The following is a 10,922-nucleotide window of genomic DNA, read 5'->3' as shown; positions in this document are numbered from 1 at the left end:
CATCCGCATAAAAAATATCTTAGTAAAAAAAAATGTAAAACCTTTGGTAAGTGCAGGCACGGTGGCTCATGCTTGTAATCCCAGAATTTTGGGAGGCTGAGGTGGGCGGATCACTTAAGGTCAGGAGTTCAAGACCAGACTGGCCAACCTGGTGAAACCTCGTCTCTACTAAAAATACAGAAATTAGCTAGGTGTGGTGGAGCATGCCTGTAATCCCAGCTACATGGGGGGGCTGAGGCAGGAGAATTGCTTGAACCCGTGAGGCAGAGGTTGCAGTGAGCCAAGATCGCACCACTACTGCACTCTAGACTGGGCGACAGAGCAAGACTTCATCAAAAAAAAAAAAAAAAAAATCTTTTGGTAATAGTAAGTACATTGTATATGGATAGATGCCCAGACACATGGCTTAGAGGGCAATGGAATCCTAGAAGCAGAATTTGCTGGTTTTCTTCCAGTCCAGGAATATTCCTTCCTGGGTCTGCCTTCACCCTTTCCCAACCCATGACAATGTCTGAGTCTTGCCTTGAGATCCAAGGTCCTGGGACGTGCCTTTCTATTGCCTTGGCCTGGGCGTTCAGACTCTCCCACAGAGCTCGGCTGCAACAATAGACTCACAACAGACTCTGCTGCCTAACAGAGGCTGCACTTAACTCTTGCCAAAGTGTCCATAGGTTCTCTAAAGTGGGTTGCAATGCTCCAGCAATTTATAGCAGCCAAGCGCCTAAAGATAAATTCTTCATGCGTCATGCAAATGGATTGCTTGCGCTTTCAGGCACAGGTACAGTCATTCACTTCTCTGTGTCCTTGGCCCAGCCTCCCTCTACTGTTCTCTCTCCCACCTCTGCTGTCAAGATTTCCCCCTAAGGCTCTTGTCAAGTCTGGGAAAGCTCCCAAAAAGGGCATTGACTTTTCAAGCACAGGCACAACCATTTTACTTATCCGTGTCCTTGACTTTGGCTACTGGCCGACGCATGCTGCGTGGACCGGAGTTAACAGGGGCCCTTCCTATGTGCTTGTACAATGTTCACCTCTCCTCCTTTGGTAAAGGGAGAAGGATGATTTTTCGTATCTCGGGGAAAATCAGCCAGTGGTTGAGGCAGGCTGGAGGCTTCAGGAGACGGAGTTTCCCTCTTGTCGCCCAGGCTGGAGTGCGATGGCGCAATCTCGGCTCACTGCAACCTCTGCCTCCCAGGTTCACGCGATTCTCCTGCCTCAGCCTCCCAAGTAGCTGGGATTACAGGTGCCTACCACCACACCTGGATAATTTTTGTATTTTTAGTAGTGACGGGGTTTCACCTTGTTGGTCAGGCTGATCTCGAACTCCTGACCTCAAGTGATCCGCCCACCTAGGCCTCCCAAAGTGCTGGGATTACAGGCTGAGCCACTGCGCCCAGCCCTAGGTTCTTAGCCTAACCCCGCCACTAACTCAATTGTTATCAGGGAATGTCCCTCCTTTTTGGAGCTGGTTTACTCCTCTGTAAATGAGGGACTGGGCTCATTGATGGCAAAAATGTGGCAGATTACTGTTTATCTTCTGTGTTGCGCCTAGACGGCGCCCACTAGGTCACAGCATCACTCTTTCCCAAAGAGCCTAGATGCGGCACTGTGATTCTCCTGTGCTTTAGACACCCTCACTAACAATAGCGGGGAGGTTATGCCTCTGCCATCTGTGTACCAGGCGACCTGGAAGGGCTTCCAGCTCTAACATCTCATAGTTCTAAAACTTAGGTTGGAGAGGGGGCACTGAAATCCTAGGTTTACAGAGATGTTCACTTTAAACCCCGATGAAGTCCTTTCTTAAAAGAGTGACTTGAAGACGAGGAAGGATGTCAGAAGGCCCCTCCCGCTTCCCCCAGGAGGGAGGAGGGAGGGACCCAGGGCTGGTCCACTTGAGGCTGCTAATGGCCTTGGCTAGGGAGCAGAGGATTCTAAGTCCATTGTCCATAGTTCCTTTCAGGCCTTGGGGTTCCTTAGTCCAAGTACGGTTTGCCCACAGCCTTGCATCCTTTCCCATAGACCCTCTCTCACTATCCATCAAACCCAAGCCAAGTCTGTTGTAGATGCTCCATTAGGAGACAGGCCAGAACCAACCTAGGGAACATACAAGTCAGACCGTGTTACGTGCTGTAGAAAGTCACACACACATAGTCCAGCAATACCCACGGTGGGAGTCCCAAATTCCATAAGATAAAGGTTCTTAAGAACAGTGATTCTCAAAGGTCCTGCATAACTCTGAAGTTCCAGATACTGAGCCAAAATGATTCAACAGGAAAACTGAATGGCGATTCTTTTTTAAAATTACAGGAAAAGTTTGGAGAGAATTTTCCCAGTTGTGCGTTTTTTCCCTTTTCCTCATTTTTTCTTAAGATTTACAAGCTTCAGTCACTTGCCCGTTAACAAGTGGCCGGAGTAGATCTCACTGTTTCTAAGTATGACCACACTTTTGTTAAAAGTCTACTTTGGGCCGGGCGCAGTGGCTCATACCTGTAATCCCAAAACTTTGGGAGGCCGAGAGGGGGTGGATCACTTGAGGTCAGGAGTTCGAGACCAGCCTGGCCAACATGGCAAAACCCTGTCTCTACAAAAAATACAAAAATTACCCCGGCATGGTGGTGCCTCATGCCTGGCTACTCGGTAGGCTGAGGCAGGAGAATGGCTTAAACTCGAGGCGGAGGTTGCAGTGAGCCGAGATCGCGCCGTTGCACTCTAGCCTGGACAATAGAGTGAGACTCCGTCTCAAACAAAAAAAATCTAATTTGTTTTCAAAATATTCAACACTGTCCAACTGAATGACAGTTAGCCCTCTCCCGTGGAAGGGGGATATGTGGTTGTCTTCTTGGAGATCCTCAAACTTTTGCTTTGGAAATGTAGACTCTTTTACTAATTTTTAAAAATGATCATACATGCATATGACACAAAAGCTAAGAGGAACAAAAGGGCAAATAGTAAAAAGTAAGTGTCACAAGGTGTGGTTGCATGTGCCTGTAGTCCCAGCTGCTGGGAGCATCACTTGAACCCAGGAGTTTGAGGCCAGCCTGGGCAATATAGTGAGACCCTGTCTCAAAAAAAAAAATGAGTCTCCCCTTAAATCCTATTTCCGGATGTCCCAGGTTCCCTGCCCAGAAGCAACCACAATTTTCAAGCAAACGTATTTTTAAAAAAAAAAAAAGAAAAAGAAAAAGAAAGAAGATCAAGGCATCTGCTCTGTATACTTTTGGTACTGTTTTTTAATCAAATTAGTCACAACTTGTTATATATGTATAAATTATACATGTATACATGTACATATGTCTTTTTTAGGAAAAGACTTGGTGACAAAAGTCAGTAAAGCTTTTAAGTTACATTTTATTCATAACGTCAGTATCCCCATACATTTATTTTATTAATTTTTTTTTTTTTTTTTGAGACTGTTTCACTGTTGTTGCCCAGGCTGGAGTGCTATGGTACGATCTCGGCTGAGTGCAACCTCTGCCTCCTAGGATCAAGCGATTCTCCTGCCTCAGCCTCCTGAGTATCTGGGACTACAGGCGTCCACTACCATGCCTGGCTAATTTTTGTATTTTTAGTAGAGATGGGATTTCACCATGTTGGCCAGGCTGGTCTCGAACTCCTGACCTCAGGTGATCCATCCGCCTCGGTGTCGCAAAGTGCTGGGATTACAGACACAAGTCACTGTGCCTGGGCTGGTATCCACATACATTTAGAAGAGAGCTGTTTGTGGATGAATGGAATAGTAAGCCACCAGCCTGGGCCTTCATAGGGGTAGTTCCAACTGTGCTCCTGCTCAAAACACATGGCCACCCCCACCCAGGGCTCCAGGCCAGAGTGGACCTTCTGTCCGTCTGTCTGTCTGTCTGTCTGCTGCCCACACTGTAACAGCCCAATGGGTTCATTTTGCCCTCTGCCCAGATAGAGTTGATTTATCAAGACAGGGGAATTGCAATCAAGAGTTTAATTCATGCAGCGCCAGATGAATGGGAGACTAGAGTTTTATTATTAAGTCAGTTTCTCCAAAAATTCGAGGAGTGGGTTTTGTTGTTGTTGTTGTTGTTGTTGTTGTTTTTAAGACCAAGTCTCACTTTGTCGCCCAGGCTGGAGTGCAATGGCACAATCTCGGCTCACTGCAACCTCTGCTTCCTGGGTTCAAGCAATTCTCCTGTCTCAGCTTCCCAAGTAGCTGGGACTACAGGCGCCCGCCACTACGCCCAGCTAACTTTTGTATTTTTAGTAGAGACAGGGTTTTACCATATTGGCCTGGCTGGTTTTGAACTCCTGACCCTGTGATCCGCTCACCTGGGCCTCCCAAATGCTGGGATTACAGGCATGAGCCACCACGCCTGGCCAGGACTGGTTTTTTTTAAAGGATAATTTGGCAGGTAGGGGTCCAGGGAGTGAGGAGTACTGATCGCTGGGGTTGGAGATGAAATCATAGGAAGTCGAAGTCGCCATCTTGCACTGAGCTGGTTCCTGGGTAGAGGCCGCAAGACCAGATGAGCCAGTTTATCAGTCTGGGTGGCGACAGCTGAACCACTGAGTGCAGGGTCTGAAAAATATCTCAAGCACTCGTGTTAGGTTTTCTAGTAGTGATGTTATGTCGAGGAGCAACTGGGGAGGTTTAGAATCTTGTGGCCTCTGGTTGAATAACACCTAAATTATAATTTCTAATATTATGGCTAATTTTTTAGTCCTATAAAGGCAGTCTGGTCCCTAGGCAAGAAGGGGGTTTGTTTCGGGAAGGGGCTGTTGTCATCTTTGTTTCAAAGTTAAACTATAAACTACGTTCCTCCCAAAGTTAGTTGAGCCTATGCCCAGAAGAAAGAACAAGAACAGCTTGGAGGTTAGAAGCAAGATGAAGCCGGCTAGGTCAGACCCCTTTCACTGCCATAATTTCCCCACTGTTAGAATTTCTGCAAAGGTGGTTTTGACATTATACCTCGATTCCCAGGGCTCTGCCTCCTGCACACATTTTAGTACTCAGATTACCTCGATGTCTTTAGCCTCACTGGTGAACCTGTGCCGAGTTGGAAAATTAACAATTTGATGTCAACTGTCCACAGTGATGAGGCTGATATGCTGTCCTGTGTTCTGTTTGAAGAACTGATGCGATGTGACAAAGATTCCGTGCCAGATGGGTATCTGTCAGAGGAGGAAAAACTATTTCTCTCATATTTTCCTTTGCACAAATTTGAGCTAGAACAGAACATCAAAGAACTTAACATCCTTGCGGACCAAGTTGACACCACTCACAAGTTGCTGACCAAGACCAGCCTGGTGGCCAGCTCTTCCGGGGCTGTTTCTGGGGTCATGAGCATCCTGGGTTTGGCCCTAGCACCTGTGACAGCAGGAGGCAGTCTCATGCTCTCAGCAGCTGTGACAGGGTTGGGGGCAGCAGCTGCCATCACCAACATAGTAACAAATGTTTTAGAAAATAGGAATGATTCAGCAGGAAGAGACAAAGCCAGCCGACTGGGGCCTCTGACGACATCACATGAGGCTTTCGGAGAAATAAATTGGTCTGAAATCGGGGCTGCTGGCTTTTGTGTTGATAAGTGTGTAAAAGCCATCAAGGGCATCAGGGACCTTCGTGCCTACCAGGTGGCCAAAGCCAACGTTCATGGCTATGGTCAAGAATTTTGTGGTCACAAGACACATCCCTTTCTGGAGGGCTAGAGGGGTGCAGAGAGCCTTTGAGGGCACAACGCTGGCCATGACCAATGGTGCCCGGGTGATGGGTGCTGCTGGGGCTGGCTTCTTACTTCTGAAAGACATGAGCAGCTTCCTGCAGAGCTGGAAGCACTTGGAGGATGGGGCAAGGACGGAGACAGCAGAGGAACTGAGGACACTTGCTAAGAAGCTGAAGCAGGACCTGGACTGGCTCACTGAGCGCCACCGGCACCTGCTACAGAAGGCAAGCCGGACCTGTTCCAGCTGCCGGGGAAGGGCTGTTCGAGGATCCCGTGTGGTTAAACCAGAAGGTAGGAAGGCAGCAAATAACACAGATGTGGTCTTGCTCTTCTAAAAGCTTAGCATGGGGGTGGGGGGTGAGGAATGCTAAACAAACGGACACATCAATGCATAACTACAGCTGTCCTTTCTTCAAAGAGAGGACTTGCCCCACACCCCTGACATTAACTAGCTGCCCTCAGTTCTTCCCAGGATTGCATTCTCTTCTCTCAAAGCCCTGACCATAAATAACCATAAATTCTTGAAATCCCATATGTGTGTGTTTGTGGGGGTGCTTCCTGTCTGCCTCTCCTGTGGTCTGCAGGCTCCAGCAGGGAAGGATAATTTGGTGAATAGGGGTCCGGGGAGTGAGGAGTGCTGGTTGCTCGGATTGGAGATGACATCATAGGAAGTCGAAGTCACCCTCTTGCGCTGAGCCGGTTCCTGGGTAGAGGCCACAAGACCAGATGAGCCAGTTTATCAGTTTGGGTGGTGACAACTGGGCCATTGTGTCCCTCTTGTCCATACCAGTATCCCCAGCACCTAGCAGTGCTTGGCACGTAGCCAGTGTGCCAATGACATGAATGTGGCATTGCATGATAAAAATGACACTTCCAATGAGTTGGGAAAGGATTTTTATTTGAAAGATAGTTTATAGTACTAGACTTTCCTATGTAGAGAAATTAAATTCCTAGATATGAAAACTGAAACAAGAAAACTGCTACCAAAAATAAAGGAGAATTTCGAGATTAATGTTTAATAGAACGACGGGTGGCAAGGTCACAAACTGAAACCTGGGAAAGGGGCACGTAAGTCTTTGCCGAAGATGTGAAGGCTCAAACATTCATTCATTCATTGTCCATTCAACAGATTTTCGTTAAATGGAGCCTGTGTTGGGCTGAGGATTTCCGAGATGGCTCCAAATGCGTCTGCATGTTGGAATTATCTGGAAACTGCAAAAAATACTGACAAGTGGGTGGGTCCCCCACTTGTCCACCCCCGGGGACTGGGCTTTAGTTGGTCTGGTATATGACCTGGACTTTAGACCTTTTTTTTTTTTTTTTTTTTTTTTGAGATGGAGTCTTGCTCTGTCGCCCAGGCTGGAGTGCAGTGGCGCAATCTTGGCTCACTGCAAGCTCCGCCTCCCGGGTTCACGCCATTCTCCTGCCTCAGCCTCCTGAGTAGCTGGGACTACAGGCGTCCACCACACCCAGCTAATTTTTTGTATTTTCAGTAGAGACGGGGTTTCACCATGTTAGCCAGGATGGTCTCGATCTCCTGACCTTGTGATCCACCCACCTCGGCCTCCCAAAGTGCTGGGATTACAGGTGTGAGCCACCATGCCTGGCCGACTTTAGACATTTTTAAAGATCTCCAGGTAATTCTGTAGTGCAGCCAAGTTTGGGATCCACTCTCCTGGGGCAGGAGGGGTTCTCTTCTTATCCTCTCAAAACCGATAGAGTTTTGCTCTCTGGGGACATATTTGAGCTTCTGAACATCCGGGGCAGATCGCTTTCTTGGAAGCTGTGAGACGCAGAGACTCATGTTCCACAGGGTCTCGCTCACCTCTCCCCTGGCTTGTCGTGGAGCACCAGCCTAGTCTGGTCCCTGGTGGGGCACTGAGAACACCAAAGAGGACAGTCTCTGCCCCAAGGACACTTGGCCACCAGCCAGCCCCACCAGCACCAGGCCCCGGGAAGACACAGCGAGAAGAGGTAAGTGGGATGCAAGCAAGCCAGGAGCTGTGGGAACCCCTGACAGTGAAGTAACCCCTCCTTGGGTGGGCGGGCCTTGGAGAAGGGAAGGGAGGGCCTAACGGGGAGAGGGGCTGCTGCTACCTTTCCATCTGGCACCTGCCACGCCACCTGGTGCCTTTGCCAGTCATCTCTGCCACGCCACCTGGTGCCTTTGCCAGTCATCTCACGGAGCTCTCTGTACTTCCTGCCAGATGGTCCATTCGTTCATTCATGAAGTTAATGCACAAATCTCAGTTGGGCACACCTCTGTGCCAGGCATCATGCCAGGCCTAGCAGTGAATAAGACAGACAAGGGCTAGGTGTGCAAAGTGAAGAATGACCTCGCCCAGCCCTGTAATTTCTGGGAGCTCAAGTGAACCCACTGTGGGATCTCTAAGAGGCTGCAGAAGTGAGTAAACTATTTCCTTTCTTTTTTTTTTTTACCCTAGTCAGTCACCCTGTCACCATTGAACCTTCATTTAACAGAGGCAAAATGCAAGTCTTGATGAAGAATAAGGGGGTAGGGAAGCTTCTAGTGGCAATGATAAAACCAGCAGCATTGATAATAGAAGACAAACCTGCAACGGTTTGTGGTCACCCTTGGGGACTCCAGAAATACCTGGGGTGGAAGACACATTTGCAAGAGACCAGGTTTTTTGTGGGTACAGATGGAGTTGGAGGCCGAGAAGACCTACATGTTCATGTTAATTAAAACTGGAGCTGGAATACATTCCAAACTCATGTATTTTCCAAATTGTATGTAACTACATAGTACCTTCATAATGAAAAGGAAAAAATTTTAAACTATCACCTGCCCCCTCCTTCCCCTCTTCCCTCCTGTCATCTATCGTGACTCTGCAGTCAACACCTTTGCGTGGAGACTGTTGCTCAAGCTAAGATCCATTCTCCATTCCCAGGGTCTTGCAATGACAAGTTAATGATTTGAGAAAAGCTGTTATTGGGAGAAAATCATCCCTTTACTGTAGCATAATTTATAATCATGAAAAATGTGAAGCCATTAAAATGTTCCAATGCTAGGGAACTGGTTACATACAAAATATTCATCCACTTGATAAACACTAGGTAGCTGTCAGAAATGATGCTCCCTCGATGACTGGGTTCACGGGGAAAGTGTTGCTTGTATTATTAGGTCGAAAAGAACAGGGACTTTCTTACCTTTTACCTAAGGAAAGCACATCTCGCAAACTTGTGCATAGGAAAACAAAACCCTTCAAAGGAATACAGCAAGGTCATGGTGTGGCTGTTCAGGGGTAAATTTGGTGATGTGTTCCCCTCTTCTTTCTGCCTTTCTGTGTTTTTCAAGTTTTCAGTTATGCACATTACTGTTTTATAAAATAGAAGGAATATAGATAATAAATATTTACAGCAAATCTAAAATAAAATGTTTAAACACAGGACAAACTCGACCAGGCGCAGTGGCTCACGTCTGTAATCTCAGCACTTTGGGAGGCCGAGGTGGGCAGATCACGAGATCAGGAGTTCGAGACCAGCCTGGCCAACACGGTGAAACCCCATCTCTTTTAAAAATACAAAAAATTATCTGGGTGTAGTGGCACGCACCTGTAGTCCCAGCTACTTGGGAGGCTGAGGCAGGAGAATCGCTTGAATCCAGGAGGTAGAGGTTGCAGTGAGCCGAGATTGTGCCACTGAACTCCAGCCTGGCAACAGAGGGAGACTTCCTCTCAAAAAAAAAAGAGGCCGGGTGCGGTAGCTCAAGCCTGTAATCCCAGCACTTTGGGAGGCTGAGGCGGCCTGATCACGAGGTCAAGAGATTGAGACCATCCTGGCTAACATGGTAGAACCCCGTCTCTACTAAAAATACTAAAAATTAGCCGGGCGTGGTGGCAGGTGTGTGTAGTCCCAGCTACTCGGGAGGCTGAGGCAGGAGAATAGCGTGAACCTGGGAGGCGGAGCTTGCAGTGAGCCGAGATCGCGCCACCGCACTCCAGCCTGGGTGACAGCGCGAGACTCTGTCTCAAAACAACAACAACAGAAGAGGACAAACTCATAGTCAGCGGGTCTTCATGTGAGTGCACGCAGACTCCGCATCACGGAACAAGGCAACAGTGGGAGAATGGGTGTTTCCACGGAAGACCACTCCATGGTGTTAGCAATGGCTGGAAAGTGTAGGGAGCCTCCAATCCTAGGCATTGTTCTAGGCACTGGGGAAAAGCAGTAAACACAACAAATCCTGCCTTCACGAAGTTTTCATTCTCAAGGTGGAGGCAGGGGAACACGGAAAAGAAACACAGTCAATCAGTGTTACAGTGTATTATAAAGTAATGAGTGTTGGGGAGAAAAATGGGTTTGGGAAGGAGTCATACGGAGTGCAGGATGGGGCAGGAACGCAATTTCAAATAGGCTCATCGGTGCGCGCCTCTCTGAGAGGCTGATCTTTCAGCAAAGACATGGAAGTGGGGAGGGTATCTGGGAGAAGAGCTTTCCAGACGGAGCAGCGAGGGCAAACACCTGCTTGGGACGTTCAGGGGGCTGCAGGTGAGGTGCGATGCCTGCGGTGCCGGGAGCAGAGAGAGGCAGGGGAATGCGAAGGGAGGGTAGAGAGGAGGCTGGAGAGGGAGCTGGAGGCCAAAAGGTGCAGGGTCTTAGAGCTACAGTAAGGATTTGGGCTTCTACTTTGAGTGAGGTGGGGGCACATGGGGGATTTCAGGCAGAGGAGTGACCTGATGGCTTAGATTTTAGGAGGATCACTTGCTGTTGTGTTGAGAGGAGACCACAGGGCAAGGTGATGACACTTCTGTTAGCAAGTGTCAGAAACAACCCTCGGGAGAAAGGATGGTGACCTGAACCAGTGTGGTGGCAACAGAGGCAGTGAGAAGTGGTCAGATTTTGGATCTATTCTGAAGGGAGAGCCCGCAGGATTTGTTCATGGACTGAACCTGTGGTGTGAGGGAAAGAAGAGCTGGGATAACGGGGGGGTTGTGGCCTGAGCAACTGGCGGGATGGAGCTGTCGGCACCTGAAGCGGACAGGTGGGAGCAGGGGTGGGGTGAGAGCAAGGTGCTGGGGGTGGACGTGTCACGTTTGTGATGCCCAAAGACACACGCAAGGGGAAGTGCCGAGTAGGTGATGAGTTCCATGCATCCGGTTCAAGATGTGGGGTCTCCAGCTCCAAATTAGTCGGAGATACAAATCTGTAAATAGATGATATCTGAAACCTGAGAGAGGGTAAGATTATCAGAAGAGTGAACACAGGTCCAAGAAA

The 10,922-nt window shown here is 48.5% G+C and overlaps 1 protein-coding gene across 1 annotated transcript; it reads left to right on the top strand.

The window, feature by feature from the left end:
- Positions 1-691: 691 nt before the first annotated feature.
- APOL5 (apolipoprotein L5) lies at positions 692-10,681 on the top strand. Its single transcript, XM_073007110.1, is given in 6 exon segments — positions 692-778; positions 866-1,015; positions 4,972-5,609; positions 5,611-5,975; positions 7,498-7,658; positions 7,892-10,681. Coding segments are annotated over 6 exon segments (1,509 nt in total). The 3' UTR covers positions 8,000-10,681.
- The last annotated feature ends 241 nt before the right edge of the window (positions 10,682-10,922 follow it).

This window comes from Chlorocebus sabaeus, chromosome 19 (genome assembly GCF_047675955.1).
Source record: "Chlorocebus sabaeus isolate Y175 chromosome 19, mChlSab1.0.hap1, whole genome shotgun sequence".
Lineage (NCBI taxonomy): Eukaryota > Metazoa > Chordata > Mammalia > Primates > Cercopithecidae > Chlorocebus > Chlorocebus sabaeus.
This window is presented reverse-complemented; position numbering and strand designations above follow the sequence as displayed.